Consider the following 27,530-nt stretch of genomic DNA (forward strand, 5'->3'; position numbering starts at 1 on the left):
CACTAATCCTTCAAGGTCCTCGCACCTAGTCAATGCAGAACTACTCAAAACTTTTTCCTGGCTACGCATGCGCAATCCACGACGTTCTTCAGCGCATGCTCAAACAGCCGGTCTTGAGTTTCTTAGAAGAGACTTCCTCCCTACTGTTCAAAGAGGCCAATCAAAAATCTTCCCGAAGTTAAACCACTTCACTCTGCTGCTCTGTTCCGAGAAGCGCCATTCATATTTTTTATTCTGTAATCTTACATTAATCCTCCTTCAAACTTCGCTACTTGGGTTAAATTGTGTGCCTCCTTTAGAAAAAACAAACACACAAACAAACTTCGGGTTCGTTTTCTAATTGGCCTCCAAGCTGCCGCTTACCTCTCATGCTTTTCGCTTCGGACCGTTCCATTTTTTTCCATTATAGGGGGGGATTAAAAATAAACACAGGCCCAGAGAGTCTATTGAGGCGTTTTGGGAGAAAATGGTAACACAGCTCGACACTTGAACTACGTGAGAGGCCTCTTCTGTTCGAAAGAACGCGTGTCCAAGAAAGCCCCGCCCACTTACTGCTTCCTCGCTCCCCCCACGTTCGGTTCTCAAGTGGGCTCGTCCGCCGCTAGTCACGTGCTCCTCCTTGGCCGGTGCGTGCCTGAGGTGAGAACCATGGCCGGGCTCCTCAGGACAGCCGCGCGGCTCCGCTTAAGCCTCTGGGCCCTCCGAGCCGGCCACAACGCCGCCTCCCTCGCCTTCTCCCCGGCCTCGGGCCTCTCCTCAGCGGCGGCGACGGCCTCCAGCACGAGCAGGGCCGGCAGGTGAGTGTGCAGGCCTGGCTTCTGGGGATCATGCAGGCCTCTGTGAGGGGACAGGCGGCAGAAGCAGCGGGGGCGGGGGGAGGTGAAGGTCAGGAGCGCGACTTTGATTTTAATCTTCCTTTGCTTCCGATGCCTACCTGAATGCTGCTACAGGTTGAGCATCCATCCATTCCCCAAATGTCCAATGTGGATCCACGTGGGTTCCATAGCAGTGAAGCCTTGGCAGTTAAAGTGGGCCCAAGCTGCATTCATTCTACAGTGTAGATCAGGCATGGGCAAACTATGGCCCTCTGGGTGTTTTGGACTTCAACTCCCACATCGGACCCCTTCCTTTTCCCATGTCTGGTGTTGATGCACCTAAAGTGTCTACACATAACGTGAAGATAATTTTATTTAATACATCATGTTTATAATAATGTATTGGATTATGCCCTGGAGAATGTGGCAGCCTCTCAGCTCCAAAGTTTCTTGGAGGAAGCTGCTTATCTGGATCCATTTCAATCTGGTTTCAGAACTAAAACAGTATTCGTTGCCTTGGTAGATGATCTGTGAATTTTTCCCTGAAAAATTTCAAGATTTTTTTTTAAACTGCTTTACTCTTGAATTTTAACTGATTAACCCCATCCCCATGAGTGTCCATTGAAGTTTATTGATGTAGTCTGATTTATAAATTATTTTGCATTATGGAACTACTCTTCATGATTCGCTTTAAAAAGTTTCACGCTCCCCCCTGAATTCTTTTCTGGTTATGGCCCTGTCTATTGTTTATTTATTTATTTATTATTATTATTATTAATTTTTATCCCACTTTTCTCCCATGGGTGGGATTCAAAGCAGCGAACAATGGTTAAAACAGCAGGAATTACATGACACAAAAAACACAACATCATAATCCCAAATAAAACATAAACAAATAGCACATTACATAAACTATATACAACAAGCTTAATAAGTATGACATGTACCATTAAAATTCCCTGAGCTTCAGCCACTGAGATTATCCATAAAAACATACAGTAGAATCTCACTTATCCAACACTCGCTTATCCAACGTTCTGGATTATCCAATGCATTTTTGTAGTCAACGTTTTCAATATATCGTGATGTTTTGGTGCTAAATTCGTAAATACAGTAATTACAACATAGCATTACTGCGTATTGAACTACTTTTTCTGTCCAATTTGTTCTATAGCATGATGTTTTGGTGCTGAATTTGTAAAATCATAACCTATTTTGATGTTTAATAGTTTTTTTCTTGATCTCTCCTTATTATCCAACATATTCGCTTATCCAACGTTCTGCTGGCCCGTTTATGTTGGATAAGTGAGACTCTACTGTACTAAAGGTCCTAGAAGCTCTGCTTTTTTAGGCTGCATAAACATTGCCAGAGAGCCCCCAGTGGTGCAGTGGGTTAAACCGCTGAGCTGCTGAACTTGTTGACCAAAAGGTGAGCGGTTTGAATCTGGGGAGCGGAGTAAGCTCCTGCTGTCAGTTCCAGCTTCTGCCAACCTAGCAGTTCAAAAACATGCAAATGTGAGTAGATCAGTAGGTACCACTCTGGTGGAAAGGTAACAGCACTCCATGCAGTCATGCTGGCCACATGATCTTGGAGGTGTCTACGGACAATGCCGGCTCTTTGGCTTAGAAATAGAGATGAGCACCAACCCCCAGAGTCGGACACAACTAGTCTTAATGTCTTTACCTTTTAAACAAGGTCACCTTCGGTGGTGTGCCTTACCAATAACTGCCTTGTCATTGCCTATTGTAGGTTATCGGGTAAGGCCTGATTCCACAGAATGGTTTTAACTTATGAGCGAAAGGCCAGTAAAGAGGTGACCAATTGTACCGCTTTGGGAAGGAAATTCCAGAGCCACGGGGCCATCACCAAGAAGGCCCCATATCTCATTCCCACCAACTGCATTTCTTATAGTGGTGGGACTTAGAGAAGGGCCTCTCATGATGATCTTAGGGCTCATGTGACTGAAACCATTTAGGGCTTTATAGCGCCCGGAAACAAACTGGGAGCCAGACTGCGAACCTGCGCCTTCAGGGGGAGTGTGACTCCATCCAGTACTTACTTCACTTTATTTCTTAATTAGTTGCTCTCCACCAGAGTGCTCCGAGCGACTTACAATTTAAAATATCATTCCACAATATAAAAACATTCAGCATAAAAACATTCAACAGTGACTATTTAGCAAATTAGATCTGATTTACTTAAATGCACAACCAAACAGCCAAGTTTTGAGCTCTTTTACAAAAGGTCGCAACTCCAATATTGCTCTAATATATGGAGGCAATGAGTTCCACAGAATTGGAGCATAGGTCGAAAAGGCTCTACACCTTGTAGCTTCCAGGTGTACCTCCCTAGGGCCCAGTACGTATACGAGATTTTCCTGGGGGGATCGAGGTGACCACTGATGGAAAAAAGGAATGAGGTGGTCCCTAAGATATAATATAATGGTCCTTGGCCATTTCGAGCTCTAAATGTCAGGATCAGTATCTTGTAAGAGATCCGATGTTCTATTGGTAGCCAATGCAGTTGTTTCAGAATCGATGTAATATGGGATCTTATAGATGATCCCACTAGCAGCCTGGCTGCCACGTTTTGGATCATTCGGATCTCCTGGGTTTTTTTTTCTTTGGAAAGCCGGCGTATAAGGCGTTACAATAATCCAACCTAGTGGTGACTGTTCCATGGATTACCATTGCCAATGCTTCTGTCGAAAGGTAGGATGCCAATTTCCTTGCCTGGCGAAGATGAAAAAAGGCCTGCTTACTTATGGCAGTGATCTGGGCCTCCATCGTCAGCAATGAGTCCAACACAACCCCAAGGCTTTTAACAGTAGCAGATGGAACCAGAACTTCCCCATCGAGATCAGGCAGTGACTGGATTAACTCTGGTGGCTGTCTGGGCCAGAGTATCTCAGTTTTTGCGGGATTCACTTTTAGTCTTCTTGCTCGCAGCCAACTCATCACTGCTTCCAAACACAGCTTAAAGTTCTCAGGAATCGTGGTTGTCCCAGGTTCGAGATGCAAGAGTAGCTGGGTATCATCTGCATACTGGTAGCACTCTATGCCAAAGTACAGGTTACAGCCCAATATCCTGATCAGCCCTACAACTCAGCAATAGTACCTCTTTCTTGTCTGACTTCAATTTCAGTTTGTTCGTCCAGAGCAAGACGGGGGAGTGTGTCTATGTTGATTCTCCTGGACATCTCAGTGTCGTTCTATACCATCGACCATGGTATCCTTCTGTCATCTTGCAGGGATGAGACTGGTGGCCCCATTCCTTCCTGGAGGACTGAACCAGAAGGTGGTGCTGGGTGATGCCTGTTCGACCTCCTGACCTTTGGCCTGTGGGGTCTCTCATGAATCTATTCTGTCACCCATACTGTTTAACATTTACATGAGACTGCTGGAAGAGATCATCCGGAGTTTTAGAGTTTAAACTACACCCAACTCTATTACTCCTTTCCACCAAAAGCCAAGGATGCTGTTCTGCTCCTGAACTGATGTCTGTTAACAGTAATGGATTGGATGAGGGTGAACTGATTGAAATTAAATCCTGACAAGACAGAGGTTCTCCTGGTCAGTCGCAAGGCAGATCAGGTTATAAGGATACAACTTGTGCTGGATAGGGTTACACCCCCCTGAAGTCACAGGTATGCAGCTTGGGGGTGGTCCTAGACTCATCACTGACCTTGGAACCTCAGGTGTCAGCGATGGCCAGGAGTGTTTTTGCACAACTTAAACTTGCGCGCCAGCTATGCCTGTTCCTTGAAACCCCAGATTTGGCCATGGTAGTACATGCCTTAGTTAATCCTGACTGGATTACTGCAACATGCTCTATGTGGGGCTGCCTTTAAAGACCACTCTGAAGCTTCAACTGGCGCAAAGGTCAGCTGCCAGGTTATTAAGTGGAGTGCTGTATAAGGAGAGAACAACTCCCATGTTACGGCAGCTCCAGTGGCTCCCAATCTGCTACTGGGCAAAATTTAAAGTGCTGGTCATCACCTTTAAAGCCCTAAACCAGGGGTCCCTAAACTAAGGCCCGGGGGCCGGATGCGGCCCTCCAAGGTCATTGACCTGGCCCCCGCCCTCACTTTTAGACTTAGCCTCGCCCTAAGTCTGACATGACTTGAAGGCACACAACAACAACAATCCTACTTAACTTGACTATCTCATTGGCCAGAAGCAGGCCCACACTTCCCATTGAAATCCTGATAGGTTATGTTGGTTAAAATTGTTTTTATTTTTAAATATTGTATTGTTCCTTCATTTACTAATATTGTGCTATGGTAATAATATAATATATTGTGTATACATATAATATTGATACCCACACTTCCCATTGAAATCCTGATAGATTATGTTGGTTAAAATTGTTTTTATTTTTAAATATTGTATTGTTCCTTCATTTACTAATATTGTGCTATGGTAATAATATAATATATTGTGTATACATATAATATTGATACCCACACTTCCCATTGAAATCCTGATAGGTTATGTTGGTTAAAATTGTTTTTATTTTTAAATATTGTATTGTTCTTTCATTTACTAATATTGTGCTATGGCAATAATATAATATATTGTGTATACATATAACATTGATAATACAGTAGAGTCTCACTTATCCAAGCTCACTTATCCAAGGTTCTGTATTATCCAAGGCAGTCTGCCTTTTAGTAGTCATTGTTTTTGTAGTAAATGTTGCAATGTTTTGGTGCTAAATTTGTAAATACAGTAATTACTACATAACATTACTGTGTATTGAACTGCTTTTTCTGTCAATTTCTTGTGAAACAAGATGTTTTGGTGCTTAATTTGTAAAATCATAATGTAATTTTATGTTTAATAGGCCTTTTTCTTAATCCCTCCTTATTATCCAAGATTTTCGCTTCTCCAAGGTTCTGCCAGCCTATTTATCTTGGATAAGTGAGACTCTACTATAATATTATAATGTAAGACAATATAATATTTATTTATTACAGTATTTCTACCCCCGCCCTTCTCACCCAATAGGGGACTCTGGGCGGCTGATAATAATAATAAGACAATATAATAATATTGTATAATATAATAATATTAATTATATATTATATATTAAATATAATATTACCAATAACATTACAGTATAGTGGTATAGTACAATATAGAAATATTTAATGCTAATATTGTGCTATGCTAATAATATAGTATATTGCATGTACATACAACTTGTAAGCCGCTCTGAGTTCCCTTCGGGGTGAGAGAGGGTGGGGTATAAATGTAGTAAGCAAACAAATAAATAATTGTTGGGGGGTGTTCACACTACAAATAAGACATGTGCAGTGTAAAATTTGTTCATTTTTTTCCCCAAATGATGATTCGGCCCCTCAACAATCTGAGGGACCATGAACCGGCCCTCCACTTAAAAAGTTTGAGGACCCCTGCCCTAAACGATTTGGGTCTAGACTACCTAACCAGCCGCCTCTCCTCATATGAACCTGCCCAGACCCTGCTGTAATCAGGAGAGGCCCTCCTCTCAATCCCACCCCCATACCAAACTCAGCTGGTGGAGATGAGAGAGATGACCTTCTCTGCAATTGCCTCCCGCCTCTGGCACTCTATCCCGAAATACATCAGAATGGTCCCATCGTTGCCCTCTTTCAGGAAACAACTAAAAATCTTCCTATGTTCCCAAGTGTATAGTGAAACGAATGATTGAATACATGGCCTTATGAAATATGGAATCGTTTATAGAAATGGCTTCCCCTTTACTAATGTTGTTTAAATGTGTCTTACAGGATGGGTTTATTGCTTTTGTAACCATTTGTTTTATACTATTTAAATTGTATTTTATTTAAATTGTATTATATATTATGGTACAAGGTATTGAATATTTGCCTTTTTATGTCTGTGAGCTGCCCTGAGTCCCCATAGGGAGATGGGGCGAGATATAAATAAAATTGTGTTGTTTTTGTTGTGTACATTGTATCATAATATTATTTATTTATTTAGTTATTTAGGTGATTTCTATCCTGCCTTTACCTACCTAAGGGCCCAAAGTGGCTAACAGCATTAATAAAATAAATCAATACACACATTTAAAATAATACTTAATAACACCAAATATTCTACTGTGCTGAAGAATGTTAAAACCTGTATAATGAAATAAAATGATAAAATCCTAAAATCAAGGATTCTTAGAAGCCATCCTGGTGCCAATGTCTAATTACAATAAATCCAATCAGCCAAAAGCTTTCTCAAAAAATGTTTTAAGACTTTTTCTGAAGCCTAGCAAGGTATTGGTGGATCTGATCTCCCCTGGGAGGGCATTCCACATTAGGGGCGCAGCCCCAGAAAAGGAACCTTCCCTCAATAGCTTGAGGTGAAGATTGGAAGAGGCTATTGTCGACACCAGATTCTCCTCGCTGGATCTAAGAGATCTTCCAGTGATGTAACGAGGGAAACACTGTCTCGGGTAGCCTGGGCCAAGGCTGTGTAGGGCTTTAAGGGTCAAAACCAGCACCTTGAATTGGCCAGAAACTGATGGGCAGCCTGTGGAACTGTTTCAGAAGTGGAGGACCGAACCCAGAAGGTGGTGCGGGGTGATGCTCGAGGTGTGGCACGACAAAATTAAAATACACCCATAAAAGCACGTATTAAAACAGAAACATACTAATAGATGGGCAGTTTCAAAGTTTGGTTCAGTAGATAAATTCTTAAGTTGAATTTGTTTGCAAGTCGGAACAGGTACATCTTTAAAGTGTAACTCCAGCCATTTGGATAGAATAGCTAACCCTGTGAAGTTTGTTTTGCTGCCTGTGGCTGGTTCTACACTGCCATATAATCCAGATTATTAAAACAGATAATCCACATTATATGAGTCTACACTCCATATAATCCAGTTCAGAGCATATCATCTGTTCTTTTTCTGGCAGTATAGAAGGGGCCCATGTCCATGTTCAAAAGATTTCAGCTCATTTTCTGTACTTGTGATAATTGGATTTTGGAAAATTTGTCTTGTGGAAACAAGGATTGGACATAAAACTTCAATGGAGGCATCTTTTTCTCCATGAAAACTCTTTCAGGAGTGAATTTCCCTTACAAGGGGTAGATTTTTCTCACTTCCTGCAATCTCACCCCCGTTCTTTAGTTTGAGTCATTTGTAAGTCAGATGTTTGTTGCTCAGGGATTGCCTGTACATGGAACACAATAAACATAGAATGTGGTTTTAAAATTCATAGTTAAAATTGATTGGATAGGACTGCTGGAAGAGATAGGTCTTCAGATGTGTTTTAAATTCCGACAGTGCATTTAGCTGTTGGAGCTTTTCTGGCAGATTGTTCCACAGTCTTGGGGCAGCCGATGAAAAGGTTCTCTGAGTGACAGATACTGGTTGGGTTCTGGCAGGATGGAGTAGACGCTCCCCAAAGGACCTAAATGTTCTGGCAGATTGTGCAGGAGAAGGTGATCCTGTAGTCACCTGGACCCAAACCATGTAGGGCTGTGGTTCTCAACCTGGAGTCCCCAGATGTTTTTGGCCTACAATTCCCAGAAATCCCAGCCAGTTTACTAGCTTTTAGGATTTCTGAGAGTTGAGTTAGGCCCGGGTTGTGGTGCAGGCTGGAGAGCAAGCCAGCTGTAACCAGCTGCAATGAATCACTCTGACCAGAAGGTCATGAGTTCGAGGCCCACTCGGAGCCTATGTCTTGTCTTTGTTCTATGTTAAAAGGCATTGAATGTTTGCCTATATGTGTAATGTGATCCGCCCTGAGTCCCCTTCGGGGTGAGAAAGGCGGAATATAAATGCTGTAAATAAATAAATAAATAAATAAAAAAATAAAAAAATTGAAGGCCAAAAACATCTGGGGACCCCAGGTTGAGAACCACTGATGTAGAGCTTTAAGGTCAAAATCAACACTTTGTACTTTACCCAGAAATTAATTGGCAACCAATGGAGAAGCTTTAATATAAGTGTAATATGCTCTCTTCTGGATGTTCCTGTAACTAGTCTGGCTACTGTGTTTCTATTTAGGGATTGTAGGGGTTGTGGCCAAAACATATATTTAGGCACCAAGATAACTTAGGTGGGGTTGGAGTGAGCTAGTAAGGGCTGCATGAAGAGTCTTGTGGACCCTAACTTGGCATCTTTCCCTCCATTTTTTAAAGGAATGCCAATTACTGGGTGGGGAAGGCAATATTCCTCCTTGGATGTTGTTCTCTCCTCTGTTGGCTTCTAGTATCCAGAATCAGGATACCTAGAGATGTGAAGGTAGTATGTGGCCATCAGGTCATCCTGTCTAATTCAGTTCTAGAGCTTTCTCAGTATGTAGCCATTGTAAGTCTATTCAGTTCAGATTCAATTCAGTCCAACATTCCGTTCCTACTGTAGATACACAGTTAGGGAGTTTTGGGAAGTTTGGGGTTTTTGGGAACTGTAATGGAATGTAGCCATGTCTTGGGGAACTAAAGATTTTCCAGACTTGTTTTAGGTTTGTCAGTGCAAAATATAAATCTACATGTGCAGCCAACGTAATATTTTGCCTCCTTATTGGGCTGTCTTGTTATTGTTTGTACACTGGAGGAAGTAGCTCTGAAATCAGGATCCTGATCACTTGGGAGCTTAGGAACACAACCAGTACGTATAGAAAAGCCTCTCTACTTTAGACCTTTTTGTTACAGTATGTGGAAGGGGAGAGGATGGACTGAAGGGGATGCCACAGAAGATGGGTTCAATTAACCTAGGGTACATCCATGCTGTAGAATTGATGCAGCTTAACACCACTTTAACTGCCATGACTTAATGTTAAGGTACCCAGAGACTTATAGTTTGGTGATGTTGCATCATTCTGGCAGAAAAGGCTAATGACCTATCAAAACTACCTCTTACGTGAATCCATTCATTGAAGTGGTGTTAATCTGCGTTACGTCTACAGTGTAGATGTACTCATATTACCATTCTTTTTCTTGTACCATAATTTTTGAAGATAAATGCCCTATAGAACTTTCCCAAATACATAGTATGTTACGTCATTTAGTCATTAGGTTTTTGGAGACTTATTCATGCAGAGATTTCAATTACTTGAAATCTGGATGAATTGTGTTGAGCATCTTCATTGAAGAACATTTTGAGTTGACATGAAAACTTTCTGTCCATGTTACACAACATAAGTCAGAGACTCATAAAGTTTACTATGCATGAATTGTGTTGGTGCACATTGCCTGACTGATCCCATTTGCAGCAAGAGCAGCCAGGCAGCCCATCTACACTGTCATATAGTGTAGATTTCAACTGCAATACAGTATATGTTTCGACAGGCTTTTGAGTTCTGTTGTTGATGTTTTAAAAGGTGCTTTTAGGATGTTTTTAAAGATGTTTTTAAGATGTTCTTTAAATTGTTGATTTTAGCTGGTTCTTGTAAGCTGCTCCGAGTCCTAGGGGAGTGGCGGCATATAAGTTTGAAAAATAAATAAATAAAAATAAATAAATATAGAAGTCTAGATGGGGCTTGAGTTTCTCTTCTGGAGTAGACAGAGAACAATGACAATTTTTTCCCTGAACATGCCATGACAGTCTGCATTGCTAAATATTGGCCAAATGTATTTTGGAGGGTGTTCAGGGAAACCTGGGACCTATTAAAAAAGGAGTTGGGTCCCATTTTCTGTGTCATCCAAATGTGTGTCCTCTCTGTTGTTGTTGTTGTTGTTGTTGTTGCTTTTGTTGTTTTTGTTTTTTTACTTCTATTCAATCTGAGAAGGAAACCTAAAATAATCCTTAACTTTCCCTCTGGTCTTTTGGGTGAGAAGCAACATTTGGATGTCACAGGAAACTTGTTCAGATAATCACCTAAATGTGCAGTGCGTTATGTGGACAATGAGGATGTGTGTGCACACGTAAGCCTCACTCTCCAAATGTCCTCAGGTACTTGGGTGGTACCTGAGACCTTTGTGATTTGATCATGCTGGTCTGCTAAAGACTTGATAAATGTGATCTCCTAAATATTGCTTCACAGCTTTTATGGTTAGGAATTTTGTTGATCCTGATCATGGAAACTCTTAACTGTTCAACCAAGCACAGTTGCAGAGTCCTTTGTACTTGTCAGTTGGTGGATAAAGGCAGACTAAAACATTTCTATTGAGTATATATGCAACAGAAATCATGCTGAATGATGCGAAACAAGAGTTTGTGTGCTGTTTATAGGTGGCTTTTGTTTGGTCTTTCTATGTAATTGTTAAATTGTTTTTCTAAAGTAAAGCAGCAATTTATTAAGGCTCTTTGCAAAATCCACAGACTCTGCAGGGTGTGTAGTAATGCACCCTGCTTGTTTAACCCTCCATATGGTCATGTAAACTCCGACAGAAAATAATGGATGAAGATTTTGTTCCCTTACTGTTGCTGCAAACAAGTAAATGTTTCACTTCTAATAGTAAGCCAGAATTCCCTAGAATCCCTGACTGATTGTGTCATCTAAATTCTTTTGCTGTGAAGCAATAATTATAATAAGTTGCTACTTTGACCAGTTATCACCACAATTACAGAAAGCTGTTAATTATAAAATACAGTACTATGTATAATGGTGTAAAATATATGGAATCTGACTTTCAGAACCCACTAGTGGAATTTGATAGAGATGGTTTGTCAGAGGTAGATGTAATGTTGCAAAAATTGATCTTCCAAATTGATTGGCCTGTGATAGGGAAGTAATGACAGTCCTCAAGGAGAAATTATTTGTTAATAAATAATTTTAATGAATATTTATTACCTTTCAGCCTACTAAGTCTTTAAAATAGATTGAAACAAACTTTAAATATCAGTTTTTAAAACCACAATGATACCAGTGTTAACAGCCAGCCCTGCTTTTAAGGCAGTTCAAAACAATGGAATCTTAGGTGACACATTTAGTCGGAATTAAGCCTCCCGCCTCTAACAAACCATCTCTATCAAATGCAATTAATGAGTTCCATAACTAAGGTACTGTTACAGAGAACACCTGCGTATAGTACAGTGGCCCTTTGGCTTGCACTAGGACTTGGCTCCAGGACCCCCATGCATACCAAATTCCCATTATATACAGTGATGTAATAAAATGGAGTATCTCATATAAAATGACAAAAGCAAAGTGCTTTTAAGAATGTTTTTTGGAATATTTTTGAGTTGTACATGGTTGAATCCATGTCAAAGGATTTTGGAACAAACATATTTCTTCCTTTCATGCAGCTTCTGCATGCTAGTAATATACCACATTGCAATTGCAATGATCCTGAGGTGTAAGTGTAATTTTTTCAAGCCTAAGAAATATGTTATACCACTGGCATTGAAAGACCAAGAGGGAAGAACCAATCACACTTATTTGAGGATAATTTTTTATAGTTAGGATACTGCAGTTGGTAAAGTACTTTCTCCAGTAGCTAGCCACACTATCTCACTTGGCAGGGACAACTAGGGCCTCTGAAGTTGATTTCATGGTCTAGGTACATAGATGTTTCTAGGACCCTGATCTTTATTGAGTCTAAGATTAGGACTTGACCTTTCAAGAAGTATAAAAAGTGTATGATCTATACGGAATTGTGTTTTCTATTTAGTTGTAGGACTTTAATTTCAAGCATGAATACAAACCCATATTATTTATTTATTTATTTATTTACAGTATTTATATTCCGCCCTTCTCACCCCGAAGGGGACTCAGGGCGGATTACAATGAACATATATATGGCAAACATTCAATGCCAACAGACAAACAACATTCAGTTTTAGACAGACACAGAGGCATTTTTAACATCTTTCCAGCTTCACGGTTCCGGCCACAAGGGGAGCTGTTGCTTCACCGTCCATTGGTGGCTGTTCTTCCTCTTCTTTTCCTCGTGAGCAGTTTTATGGTGTTGTAGATTAGTTAAATTAGCCTCCCGCATAAAGCGTACCTTAAATTTTCCCTACTTGACAGATGCAACTGTCTTTCGGAGCTGCTAGGTCAACAGCAAGCCGGGGCTATTTTTTTTTTTTAATGGTCGGAGGCGTAACCCGACCCGGGCTTCGAACTCATGACCTCTCGGTCAGTAGTGATTTATAGCAGCTGGTTACTAGCCAACTGCGCCACAGCCCGGCCCCCATTCAGTATTGAAAAGCAAAATCAATTAGTTTAAAATGCCTTGCTTTAAAAGGCTTGCATATTGCAACAAATGCTTCAGTAACAAAACAAGAACATTGTATTCTTAAAACAAACATAGCCTGTAGAATCAAATGACTTTCTTAACAAAGTTGTAACTGATACAATTTTATATCAGTTCACTTGTTTCAAAATTAACATGTGACATATTAGAATGGTAGCTTATCCTGTTTTTCCCCTACCATCACTAGCATTTTAAACATGCTAATCATAAATAGAAAATTAATCTTAGTTTCTGGCATGTGTTTATTATTGGTCATAAATAAAACCTGTTTGCTAAGACTGAAGATTATGACCATGATCATAAATTCCCCATTTACATGTATGTATTGGTATGAAAGTGCACAAACCCACACATGTATTCTATATATTCTATATATTCATATTGCCATTGTTATCTTCAGCGCTACTTTAAAAAAAAAGTAATAAATTATGGTATTGTAGTTCATCTTCGGAGCCCCCGGTGGCACAATGAGTTAAACCGCTGAGCTGCTGAACATGCTGACTTGAAAGGTTGGCAGTTCGAATTGAGGGAGCAGAGTGAATGCCCGCTATTAGCCCCAGCTTCTGCCAACCTAGCAGTTCAAAAATATGCAAATGTGAGTAGATCAATAGGTACCGCTTCTGCGGGAAGGTAACGGCGCTCCATGTAGTCATGCTGGCTACATGACCTAGGAGGTGTCTACGGACAACTCCGGCTCTTTGGCTTAGAAATGGAGATGAGCACCAACCCCCAGACTCAGACACGACTAGACTTAGTCAGGGGAAACCTTTACCTTTATCTTTACTTACTTCATCTTTGTGCATTGATTTAACATTTCTTGCTGTCCCATTATATTGACAGGGTTGTTGTCATTGACATTGGTTCTCATGTAAGCTTTCCATCTTTTGTCAGCTTTCAGGTGCCATAAACCCCCAAGAACAGTTTTAAGAGCATACTGCGTATGCATTCTGTTTCCAGTTGTTAGCCATGCTCATACTGGACTAAAACAGCATCTTCCAGACACAAAAGAGGGAGCTTCCTATAAACTGAGGAAGCTACAGTGTGAACATGTTTGTGGTCATAGAATGTTGACTGAGTGTTGGAGAAGGATGCACCAGAATGACCCTGAACTTAGGTGGTTTGTTAGAATTGAAAAATATAACTACAGTATTTGAAATTTCTAGCTCATGTTGTTTTTCAAAATGGCTGTCTAGGGAGATTCTGTAGAATTCTACTATATCTAGCCTGAGGTTGAACTTTTTCATCTATATCTCTTTTGAAAATCTTGAACAAAAAATAATAACACTTAATCAGAATACTTTAAAAACCAGACTATGTTGAGGACTTGAAATCTATCCTTTTTGTTGTGCATATTGATTTATTGTGGCCCTTTGAATAAGGGGCAACCATGAGGTTTGTCATTGGGATTTCTCCTCAGTTCTTGCAAACTCAAAGCCATACACAGTGGGAAAACATGCAACATTGTTTACTTGTCAGTAATGTAGGGAAACAGCATACCCATGGAATTGATGCAATAATAGTTGCAGTAGATGGAATCCTTTCTAAATTCTTGAGAAAGTATTGCTGTCCTTCTCTTAAAGAATAACTTCTTGGTGCACTGGCATGGATAGTTCAAACCACTTAGTAGATCTAAATGAGAAGCTAGTTATTAGAAGTATCTGCTTCACTTCAGATCCCCTGAGTTCTTTCCATTTTCTTCCTCTCTACAGACAGGTTGGTATTACTTGCTTCAACTCCAAGGTGTAACTTAGTAGGTGTACCCGTGTTTGTCAGTTCTTCTTTCTTTGTGTGTTGAGGACTCGATGGTTCATTATAAGACTGTATAAGAAATACACAGTATCATTTGATTTGGGTTTTTTCCTGTTTTAGTACTCATGACAAAAATATTGCATTTATGGATTTGTTGTAAGAGGTAAAAAGAATTTTACCCTGTAGTTTTTAATGGCTGTTTTTCTTCACAGACATCTGATCTATCAAGCAAGACTTTTCACAATTGCAACGCAAGAAAAGGGAGATGTTCAGGAGCAACCAGTAGCTGCTATTCGGATGAAGCAGGCACAGCATTTTGATTGGGCCTTGAATAAACTGGATAATTCTGTCAGAAGAACTGGCCGTATAACAAAAACCCTTCTATTAAAAATATTTCATGATGTTTGCAGAACAGGTAGAGATTTATCTTGATGAATTTTGGTTTTTACTAAGCAGCACTAACATATCTTAGATTTTTACTAAACTAACAAAAGAACATCCCAGTTTTGCTGACACTTAATATGGATATGTACCATTGGAATTTGTACACTTAAAACATGTAATAGGGACAGTATTTTCATTTATTTTGTGTGTACTGGTTTGTTGAATGCAGCATGAACTTAAATTGTGCTTGTTTGAGTTTCATTTGTGAAAAACGGATGTAACCTTAGAGTGCTAGCATTTAACAGAATCATAATAGACTGCATTGCAAATAACTGAACATCTTGCTTTATGGCAGGAATGGACAGACTTCAGACATTCTCTTTTCACAGAACTCCTAAAGTGTGTTAACTTTCACTCAAATGTAAAGGAGGGGTGCATTTAAAACAGAAGTAAAATAGAGGCAGAACTTAGTAAGGTAACAGTTTTGATCCAGGCTCCCAGATTTCCTCAACCCTCATGGCAGCTGTAATTGTTGCTGAATGTAGCTGAGAATTGTAGTTCCCATGATAAATTGCACCTATTCATAAACCGATCCTCTAAATGGCATGTATTGCAACCATTAAAAATATGTATGTGTAGTCTCTCATTTTGATTAGATCCTTATGTGCACAGTAAGGAATTTTAAGTCCTTTGAGCTGATTGTTTAGATCACAAAAGCCACTTCCCTTGTCATAAATGGGATTTTATTTCCTAACTATAAATTACAGGTGTAGGGCTCCAGAGTTAGCCCTCAGCATGAGGGAAAGGTTAAAACTCCTTCCCCTACCTAGTCAAAGTACCAGCAGATAACTGTGAGACTGTTTGCAGTTGGAGAGCAGCCTTCTCAGAAAAGAAAGCAATGAGAGGCTGATGCTGAAATGGAAAGAATGCACATATACTATATATACAAAAGAAGGTACAAATCATGGAAGAGTGAAGTATGTGAGGAGGTGGATGGTGCTCTGACCCTGCTGGCTATTTGTGAATGGTTCCCAACAGTATTAACTTATGTGTGTGTGTTTCTATGTGTTTAAGATGACAGGCAGATTATGTACTATTCACAGGAAGTTTGCTAACTCCTACATTTCAATGTGGGATACTTTAAAGGACATCTTAGCTATGTTAGCTATGATTGTTTTTCAACTGAAATAATGAATATTGGTACTGTGAGAAACTCAAATTGCTCACTGATTTTCAATGAATTCCTACTTTCTTGTCATGATATACTGCCAGAGATGAACAGGAGATCCGTGTTGTTTCTAAATAGAGAGAGAGAATTATCATATGGAATTAAGGATATGTCTGCAGTACTGATCACAGCATTTAATTCCAGCTCAGTTTCATGTTATGTTTGTTCATTTCAATAAGACCCACTATTATCCACAGTTTCCTGTTTCTGTGGTATTGCAAGTTCAGTACAACCCACAGAGCATACATTCCTGAACTTACTGCGGAAACAGAAAATTGTGGATAATAGTCAGCCCTGCTGAAATCAGTGATTTCTGAAAGGTCATCATAGAGTCACTTTTTATGTTCAATTTTCCTAACTTCTTAGTATTGCATATGTTTTGTGTTTAAAAATCTAACTGCACACATATCAAGAACAAAAGCTGTGTTGTACAGGTTCAAAAATTCTACATGTCTACAATTCTGGAGAAGAAAGAAGAAATGTTAGGGGGAAACACCTGTGGTATACATAAGTTACTGAACAAGTTCACAATATTTTTTGTAAAGCATCCTAGCTCTGTGGGTTGTACTGAACTTACGATAGAAACAGGAAACTGTGAATAATAGCGGGTCCTTTTGAAATGAACGACTTCCACAGGAAGTTATAATAGTAATACTGGAAGATCTAGAAAACTCCTAGAGAGGTATCCTTTCTAGGGATTTCTCAATATGATTTTATGGTAACTTCTGGCAGAAATATAGCATACAATTGCCTGGAGGTTCTAGACAATTTCTAGAGAGAACATAATTTGTAGGATGTGGGCAGGTAAAACTGAATACTGGTGTTTGGATATTAGATTAACAATATTGAAAACAGTAGACTGTGCTCCTCCAGATGTGTTGGACCTCTGCTCCCACAATTCCTAGCAGCTGATAAGCTGCCTGGGATTTCTGGGATCTGAAGTCCAAAACACCTGGAGGGGCAGAGTTTAAGAAACACTGCTCTAGGGTACATAATATGAGGTATCATTCGTTCTTCTTGTAAATCATTTTACACAAACAATCTCCATGCTACCCAGTAAAACAAAGCACTCATTTCAGAAGAGAATGTTTTTCAAAGTTGTGTTAATGTTCCCAAACTTTCTACATTTCTATTGACAAGAGTTATACATGTACTTCTAATCCCAAAAGGTTAGGGAATTCTTGGCCAAGTTCTGTAACAATTTTTACTACATAATAAAAGAATTGTAATTCCACTAGATGTTAAGACTCTTTCCTAGCATATTAATAAATGCAGGAATATGCTAATTTGTCCTGTGTGACACACTGTAGGTTTTTTCCTTCTGTGTTGCAAAATGTAAATTGCACCTCCCTCCCGTTATTGGGTATCAAAAATGTTGTCGGAAACATTCAAAGGCAGACTCCTGTTTTCATCCAAATTTTGGAAGATGTGTTAACATGCCTTGAATTACATAGGTTGTTTGCCTCTACAGTTTTCCCAAATTCCTTTTTCTTTGCAGGATATCCAAGTAGTAACCAGGCCCTGTTGCTATTGAGAAGCTGTGGGTCACTACTACCTGAGCTGTGTCCAACTGAAAGAACAGAGCTTGGCCATACCATGTGGAACAGGCTGAAGGAACTTGGTAACATTATTCTTTTGTTCAAGAAAAATATATGTTATGTCTTTCACGCGAGATAAAGATTAATTGAATGATAATATTTTTGCATACAGCATGTATCTTCAAGTCACCTGTTGACTTATGGAAACCCCATGAATTTCACAAGGCAAGGACTACTCTGAGGTGGTTTTCCCAGTTCCTTCCACTGAAATTTAGCCTACAGAACCTGGTGTTTGTTAGCAGTCTCCCATCTAAGTACTATCCACAACTGACTCTTTAGCTTCCAAGATCAACCACGATCTGATGCTTTTAGGGTGTTGAGGCCCTGTGATAATGTTACTGTACATTGAATATATAACTGACATTCTTTAAATAGAGGAAGATATATAATATATTTGAATGAGCTTTCATTTTTTGAGGACTATACTGACATCTAGAGGTGTTAATGTTAAAACCAACTGTTAATATTATTTAACTTAAATATTTTGCTGGTTGTCACTGTTGAAAGAGTTGTTAATTTTTAATTTTTCCACTAAAGCAATTTGGGATCAAATTTTCAAGGATGAAGAACATGGCTATGGAATTGTAACTTACTCCCATAGAATTTCTCCTATATAGCAAGTACAGTAGAGTCTCATTTACCCAACATTCGCTTATCCAACGTTCTGGATTATCCAACGCATTTTTGTAGTCAATGTTTTCAATAATTTGAGATATTTTGGTGCTAAATTCGTAAATACAGTAATTACTACATAGCATTACTGCGTATTGAACTACTTTTTTTGTCAAATTTGTTGTATAACATGATGTTTTGGTGCTTAATTTGTAAAATTATAACCTAATTTGATGTTTAATAGGCTTCTCCTTAATCTCTCCTTATTATCCAACATATTCGCTTATCCAACGTTCTGCCAGCCCGTTTATGTTGGATAAGTGAGACTCTACTGTAGATTATGAATGTTAAAACATAGAGGGACACAAGCTGCCCATCTCTGTGTAGTGTCTCATTGCAGTTTCTCAGTTAATATCTTTCAAGGTGTTCAGTTAGAAATTGCAGATTAAACAGTAATCATATTAAAATCAATTTTAGAACTCAGACGTGACTCAGATATCACTTTGTCCCTTGGTTTGGCACAATTAGGATTTATGTTTGCTTCCTACTCCTCCCCCTCCCTCAATAACTTTTCCAGGTAAGTCTCGAAAAATTCTGGAATGATTTTACTCTATATAAATGACTTTATATTGAATTTTATTGGCTATTTCTGTATGCTTTGTATTTCACACTGCAAAGGTGCATAGTGTCTGAACTATTACTTGTGTCTGTATAGAGCCCAAATCCAACTTGACACTTCAAATGCCACAAAATTTCCTCACCTTTACATTCCTTTGTATTCCTCGGAGCTGTCCTAAAACTACATTTAGAGGACAAAATATTTCTTTGAAATATATATTTGTTTTGCTTAGAAGGAGATCCAGGATTAGTTTAGGCTGGATTCTATATCTGTCTGAGCAAATAGTCAACTGATAAAATTATGTTTTCAATTTCTTTCTTTTCTTTTTTTGCTATTTTATCTCATGGATATTTTTGAATGCTTTTTTAAAGAAAAAGGTGCACTGTAAATGAAGAAATACTAATATCACATATTTTTTTTACTGTACTGAAATTTTCTTTATTGTTTAGGAGTTGTATATGATGTGAGCCATTATAATGCTTTACTCAAGGTCTATCTTCAGAATGAACATAATTTCTCACCAACTGAATTCTTAACAAAAATGGAAGAAGCCAATGTGCAACCTAATCGGGTAGGTATTTCAAAAAGCTATCTGTCTCCCATCATCCTGCAGCATGCCATCACTTGATATAGGACTAATCTGATTTTCACCCTCTGTTTTTTCAGGTTACATACCAGCGATTGATTGCTGCCTATTGCAACAAGGGTGATATAGAAGGTGCCAGGTAATGGTTCATATACATCCTTTAGAGGGAAAATGTCTCATACAGTACAGTCATATGTGTGTCTGCTCAGAATTAAAATCAGACAGAGTGCAGTGCTATTGTAGGGAAACATAAATTCAGATTTAACCAACTAGGTTCATTTTACTGACTTAAATAAGGAAAATGAAAATGGCATTGTTACTAGTCAATAGTATTACTGCTGAAGGAGTAGACACTTTGGTTTCACATTGGTTAATCTAAAAAAATGTAATAACAGGTTATTGAAAAATAGCTTTGCCTGAGGATGGATGAGTAGTAGAATGATGTTTTAGTTGTATTTGCACGATATATAGTAAGCCATGTTGTAGTAAGATTAAGATCATCGGGGGAGGCCCTGCTCTCAGTCCCGCCTGCTTCACAAGCGAGGCTGGGGGGACAAGAGACAGGGCCTTCTCAGTGGTGGCCCCTCGGCTGTGGAACTCCCTCCCTAGTGATATAAGATCTGTCCCCTCCCTCCAAGCCTTCAGAAGGAAAGTGAAAACCTGGCTCTGGGATCAAGCTTTCATATAATAGCGCAGTGCAATAATAGATGTGTGATATGTGCAATGGCATGGAACGGCTCTAGACTACGATTTTTGGATGGCATGATTTTAATTGTCAATCTGTATTAATTTTAATTTGCAAATATTTAAGCTCATGTTTTATATGTGTTTTTAAGGCATTGAATAATTGCCCTATGTAAGCTGCCTTGAGTCCCCTTTGGGGTGGAGAAAGGCGGGGTATAAATAGGGTAAATAAATAAATAGTATATGTATGGTAGTGTGATGTGTGCTTATATATTCCCCTATTATGTGTAGATGGAAGAAATTTGGAGCTTTTTGGTAAAAATTGAATTAACAGTCCAATGTTTGTTTCTGATTGTTGTAGTAATTGCAGTTTTCATTGTAATGGTTAATAAGAAGGCTTGCATAATTGAGAGTCATAAAACTCTTTTAAAGATCACTAGCTCTAAAATGTGACCTTAGTTCAGATGTTGGGCTTTTTGTCAGTGTTATGTACATACTTTTACTGAATCTGTTTTTTAGTTAATATACAATGATTTACTTGGTAAGAATATGGCTAACTTTGTTTTTTAAACAATCTTACAGCAAGATCCTTGGTTTTATGAAAAGTAAAGAACTCCCAATCACTGAGTCTGTATTCAGCGCCCTTGTGACAGGCCATGCAAGAGCAGGGTAACTACTAATTTCAATCATTATACCATCTTAATGAAGTGTATTTTTCTTTCTGTTTTATAAAGATGTGCTTTGAAATGTTTTCTCTTGTGTCCATTTTATGCTTTTGTGTTACTGTGTTGTAAGCTACATTAATTCCCATTCATAAGAGAAAGCTGGGAATATCCAAGGAATAACAAATCAAGATATTTTGAAAAAAATCATTTTTGAAAAGCTATCGCAGAACAACTTTTACCACCTTATATATTTTACTGTGTAACAGCTATCATATATGGACATCTATGGCCCAACACATTTGGAGCTACCATTGGGGGAAAATTGCAATAAAATGCTGTTCATTTTGGTCCCTGGTAGTAATCGAGGATTTGTCCATATGCAGATGTTCACAGAGATCTCTTGAATATAAGATAAATTATATTTGAGATCTCAGTAGAGCACAGTAGAACATTGTATATTTACAAGAAATGTTGTGGGTATTTGTGGCATTGACTGATGCTCTGTTGGACAGGATACATTTGAGATGTCCCACAACCCTTGGGATATTTCATCATGCCAGCTGAGGACGAAAAGAAATCAAAATCCTATTTGAATAATTGCCTAATTGCTCTCTCCTTCAGTTTATCTTCTTTTTATTTGTCAGGATAAAATTAACTGTGCAATAGACAGGGGAACTCTTAAAGAAAAAAGCACAATTTCATATGGGGACAGGGAGGTTCTCCATGCACTATCAGAGGAAAATGAAAACGTTCCAGATGAGGAAATTAATAACAAAACTGCTCAATTAGCTTCAAGTGTGCAAGCCACAAAGCAGGATGATAGAAATAAAAATAGTTCAATCATTTAGTTGAGCTTTGAGTGGCACACTTCTGAACACAGTTTTATGCTAGAAGAGGCTTCTTCCTTTAGTGGGTTCTTCAGTGGATCAAAACAATCTTCGGTTATTTGATCCCAATCACTTCAAAGGATTGCTTAGAAAAGTATTGTGCATTTTAGATCTCAAAGATCCATAGCAAGACGAGAATTTAAGAAAACAAGAAATGTAAAGTAGCACCAGTGCTACAAACAAAAATGTTTAAAAAATCTCTGTGCCAGGAATGTTTTGAGTTAATTGAATCTGAGCGGGAGATAGCACTTAATTGTAAGAGACTACTAGCAGTGGATCAATTCTCTTGGTTGATGTTCTTGCATCATCTTTAATTTTGGATGTTATTCCTGAAAAGGTGATACATTACTCAAAGGTGTAAATGAAAAATGAATAGAAAAGGTCTCATGAGGCTTCAGCCCTATCCATTAGAGCATCAGTCACAATTTCTATGTTTTCCAGGATGTCATTCTATGTGTTCAAGAAATCCTGGGTCAGAAGATCTAAGTGCTCATATGGTTCAAGGAGCATGACATACATTAGAGAAAGTATTTCAGTGTGTGACTGGTGCGGGCGGGATATGATTCTACGATACTGCAATATGTTCCATTATGGTAATTACAATTGGCGTAAAAACCTGGTGGTTAAAACAGACCAAAAACTGTTTATTTGAAATGTAGGTTTTAGGGAAAGTTTTGATTGAAGGAAAAGCCAAGAAACAAAGTTTACTTTCAAATAAAAAAGGAGCATAAATGGAGAAAAATATTCCTTTTGAAGATAAAGGGCTTCTAAAAAACAAAGAGACTTCAGAAATTTGAAACAACAATGGAATAAGGAAATATTTCACTTTGGACAGCACGGTCAGCCAAGAAGAGAACTGGTCGTGCCATCAAGGGTAGCAGGCACCAGTACTGACTGGAGGAAAATACCAGGAGTAGCAGGATTGCTTCACTTCAGTCATTAGTGGGAAGACATAACAATGAAGGCATGAGTCATTCAGTTTGAACAGGGGAACTATATTTGTTCCATAAAACTAGATAATGTTAACAACAGATACAGAGCTTTAGGGATGGGGTCCCCATTGTCAAGACCAGGGAGAATGGACAAGATCAAAGAAGATACCTAGTATAGGGTTGTTGTGTGTTTTCCGGGCTGTATGGCCATGTTCTAGAAGTATTCTCTCCTGACGTTTTGTCCACATCTATGGCAGGCATCCTCAGAAGTTGTGAGGTATATGGGAAAACTAAAAAAGGAAGGTTTATATATCTGTGGAAGATCTAGGATGGGAGAAGAACTCTCATCAGTTGGAGGCCAGTGTGAATGTTGTGATTAATCACCTTAATTAGCATTTAATAGCTTCATCTCCTGGCTTCTTCCTGCCTGAGGGAATCTTTTGTTCAGAGTCGTTAGCTGCCCCTGATTGATTCATGTCTGGAATTCTGTTTTTAGAGTGTTGTTCCTGTGATTCCGGCCATGAAAGCCTTCAACAACATACTTAATATAAATGTATAGAGATTAGGGCAGTCAGAAAGTTAAAGTTTGCAAACAAAATAAAAAACAACATGCAACATTTCTGTGAAATCATATTTGTGCAACCAAGAAGGAACAGGATCCCAGCAATTTCTAAAGGGGAAGTGGCTGCAACAACAGTATATCTTAATGGAACTTGGAATTATACAGCAGATAGGAACAGAATTCAATTAAGGGAGTGATGTTTGAACTAAGACATATTTGATAACAAGCAGAATAATCACATTTTTGCATTGTGATGAAATTTCCAAGTTAAAAGATATTTTTCAGTTGATGGAAGTGCAAATGCAAAAGATATACAATAGTCACAGGGACTACTTTATGCATTTCCCTACCGGTACTTCCGGTAAATTCTCAAAAAATCAGAGTGGAGATCTTAATTGTTCCACCTTGGTTATACAGACCTTTGTATCTTCTACTAACAAATATATCAGTAGGAAATCCATATCAGATATGCTGAAGATGACATCTGTCCAGTTTATTACTCCAACCCAGAGTGGTTAAATCTCTGTGGAGGTTGAAGAGATACATACACTGAGCTAGTAATGAACACATTTTAGTGTCTAGACATCAGATGATGGAGAGGATATATGAAATCACTTGGAGGGTATTCCAGAAGTGGTGTAAACAGAATTCAATGTTAATGGAAGACGTCCAGACAGGTGATGTCTTCTTGTCTTTTTTCATAGTGGAATACAGAAAGGTACAAGAGATTTAATACTTAAGGTGCATTGCCGTTCTGTCTTCTGTGCTAATAGGAAATTGGAAGCCTTTATCCATTCTCATGTCAAGACATGTTTGAAAAGAGCAAATTTACAAGCCCAACTAACTGTTCATAGATTCCCTACATAGGATTTGATTTTGATACTCAGTTTCTTGACAGAAGCTCCATTTGAACCACTTTGTAAAGCATCTGTGAGATTAATGACTTTGAAAGTGTCATTTCTTGTGGCAATTACACTGGCAGGAAGGATATTGGAAATCACATCTCTACCAGTAGACCTTAACTTGTGCAAGTTTGAAAGGACAAATTATCATTGACAATTGGTCTCTAATTTTATCCAAAATCTATGTCGTACACAAATGTGAATTAGGGATACCAACATTTTGCCCATATCTAAAACATCCTCCAGAGAGATAGCGGCATTCATTGAGTGTTAGAAGGGTGGTAAAAATTGACATAAAAAGGACAAAAACAATAAAGCACATCTTTTTTGTTTCTTTCCATCCTAGAACATTAGGATTCAAGGCAACTAAATTGATGATTTCCAGATGGTCAAAAAGATAAATTTACCTGTACTATGATTATTTCTGAATTCCGAAACCACAACATGTGTAGGCTCATTTGACAGGGTCAGTGGCCACGACAACAACAATCTTCATTGGATGAAGTGTGTATAACGTCTGGATGGGAGAAACAATCATCATTTATCAAACATATAGTAGACAAATTTAATCCAGGGCAGAAAGCCTTTGGGTGAACTGTTCAACAAGCAGTGGTTAAGGAAAAAGGCAGTCGTTCACACGCAAAAGAGGTTTAGCTTGGTTATATCCAATGTTTGTGGACTGCTGCTTCAGCCCTCCTGAGAATGTGAGATTGAGCCCTACCATGAATTATCATTTTAGGAAGACTGAAGGAGCAGTTAACCCCCTATGGCTGCAGTAACACACACACACTGACTATTTCTATGAATAACTCTTAAAGATAAAAGCATGAAAGGATATGTAACAAAACTGAATGGGAGAGAGAAGTAGACAATGGTTTAAATGGATTTGGAATTTTGGTCTCCTGCCTTTGTCAGCTGTTGTCAGGAATATACTAATGGTTGTGGAATGCTCTTTCAGTCTTCCTAGGACAGTGGTTCTCAGCCTGTGGCTACCCAGATATCTTGGCCTTGGTAAACTGGCTGGGATTTCAGGGAGTTGTAGGCCAAAGTACCTGGGGATGCACAGGTTGAGAACCACTGTCCTAGAATAATCATTCATGGTTGGTATCAACCTCTCAGTCTCTTCTGAAATGCATGGGCATGTATGTGTGGATGCATTTTAATTTCATTTCAAGATGGTAAGCACCTCATATACCAATAGCAGTAGGCAGGTAGATTTTCTTGATTAACATGTCAGGAAAGTAATGGATTACCTGCCAGCCCCTTTCTCCCACGTGGTCCAGCAGCTGCTCTTTGCATTTCTGTGAAGACTCAATCTATTTAAAAGTAATTTGTCCATATAATATGGAATTTGACGTTGTGGTCTTTTACAGAAACAGAGTTTGTGCCAGCCTTTCTTAATAGACTGTTCCTTTATCATTTTAAATGTTTTCCACAGCTTTGGAAAGCTTTTGCATTTTCTACATTTCCACATAAGTCATGAAGGACTTGTGTTCAATAAAATGATGCTTGGCCTGTGTTTAGAATTATGACCTGGCTTTTATTCATAAACTGTAGCTATGGCATGCATATAATATTTTAAATACAAATCCTTTAAAAATTTATATAGTACTTTTTCCCTTATATAACTCTTCAGAGATATGGATAATGCAGAAAATATCCTTTCTGTGATGAGAGATGCTGGAATTGAACCTGGTCCAGATACCTATGTTGCATTAGTGAAGGCATATGCTGAGAAGGGTGACCTAAGCAAAATTGAAGAGGTAATGTACAGTGCTTGCAAAGACATAATTCTGTATGGATTTTAATGACTATACGTTCTCAATGGGGCCCCAGTGGCTCAGCAGGTTAAGCTGCTGATTGCTGATTGAAAGGTTGGTGGTTTGAATCTGGGGAGTGAGGTGAGCTCCTGCTGTTAGCCCCAGCTTCTGCCAACCTAGCAGTTCAAAAACATGCAAATGTGAGTAGATCAGTAGGTACTGCTTTGATGGAAAAGTAACAGCTCTCCATGTAATCATGCCAGCCACATGACTTTGGAGGTGTCTATGGACAACGACGACTCTTCAGCTTAGAAATGGAGAAGAGCACCAACCCCTAGAGTCGGACATGTCTAGACTTAATGTCGGGGGAAACCTTTACCTTTACTATACGTTCTCATATATAGATTTTTCCAAACTTTTGATAATAAGTCAGAAGTAAATGCTGCTACAGATGTTTTCAGAATCTGTAATAGTTCACATTTAGTAGTAAGTTGAATAGACCAGCTTGCTTAAGGTTGCCTGTCTGTTTGTGAAAGTAATATTTGAACTAGAGACTTCCCTGTTGCCATTTTGTAGCCATTGTTTTCCAATAGCGGTCGTCACTATACTATAATAACTATAGAATGCTAAAAACTGATATGAAAATCTGCCCACAGAAAATCCATTTGGAGAAAAGTGAGCCTGTTTTTGACATCTAGAAATCTTATAAGAAATCTTAAACATTTATTGCAGATCTCCCCAAACTATCCCAAGATTCCAGGAAAGAAATTCTGGTGTCATCCAGGAGCAGCAATGTTGCACTGGAACAAAGTGGAAAGTCTCTGTACATCTGTGCCCCCTCCCCATTTGTAAATGAGTTTTGGTTTTTGATATTTTCTAAGTTCTATAGACTGCAAAGGCTCCTGGGGGCTTTTTTGTTTTGATTACCATTGGAAATGAAGGAAAACGCTTAAAAATAATTATCAAATAAATTGTGCTATCATTGTAAAATGGCTGAATTTAAAAGCTGGGCTGGCATTCCAGTTAAATAGGCTTTCTCTTCATTGTAAAACTTTGTTTTGTAAGAACTGCAGTTTGATATTCAAGATCTTCAGCTGAACTGTTTGGACTGTTTTTCTTAACCTCCCCCCCCCCCAAAAAAATCCTCACAACTTCTTATCTAAGTTTGTATTGATGGACATACAAGGGCTGATGCTTCTTAAATAGATGTCTCTCTCTTTGTAACGGACTCTATAAACAAACAAATTACAGCTGTGCCAGCCATGGTATGATACCAGGCTGTTTCGTTCTTTAGAACTTTCTGAATTTCTTTCTAAATGCCAGCTCTTCTGTGTTGAATTTAAGAACGAACACATTAAATAGGAGTTCCAAGATTGTATGTTGTTTCAGGTTCAGTGGTTCTGAAA

General features: G+C 38.7%; 1 protein-coding gene across 1 annotated transcript in view; it reads left to right on the forward strand.

Annotated features, from left to right (window-relative positions):
• Nucleotides 1–608: 608 nt before the first annotated feature.
• Nucleotides 609–27,530, forward strand: part of lrpprc (leucine rich pentatricopeptide repeat containing) — a 170,616-nt gene continuing 143,694 nt past the window's right edge. Inside the window, exons 1-7 of the mRNA XM_008115714.3 lie at nt 609–797; nt 14,918–15,120; nt 17,816–17,938; nt 19,596–19,717; nt 19,813–19,871; nt 20,999–21,085; nt 26,001–26,127. Of these exons, the coding sequence (XP_008113921.1) occupies nt 649–797; nt 14,918–15,120; nt 17,816–17,938; nt 19,596–19,717; nt 19,813–19,871; nt 20,999–21,085; nt 26,001–26,127 (870 nt within the window). The 5' untranslated portion in view covers nt 609–648. The remainder of the gene's footprint in view (nt 798–14,917; nt 15,121–17,815; nt 17,939–19,595; nt 19,718–19,812; nt 19,872–20,998; nt 21,086–26,000; nt 26,128–27,530) is intronic.

Source organism: Anolis carolinensis, chromosome 1, assembly GCF_035594765.1.
Source record: "Anolis carolinensis isolate JA03-04 chromosome 1, rAnoCar3.1.pri, whole genome shotgun sequence".
Taxonomy (NCBI): domain Eukaryota; kingdom Metazoa; phylum Chordata; class Lepidosauria; order Squamata; family Dactyloidae; genus Anolis; species Anolis carolinensis.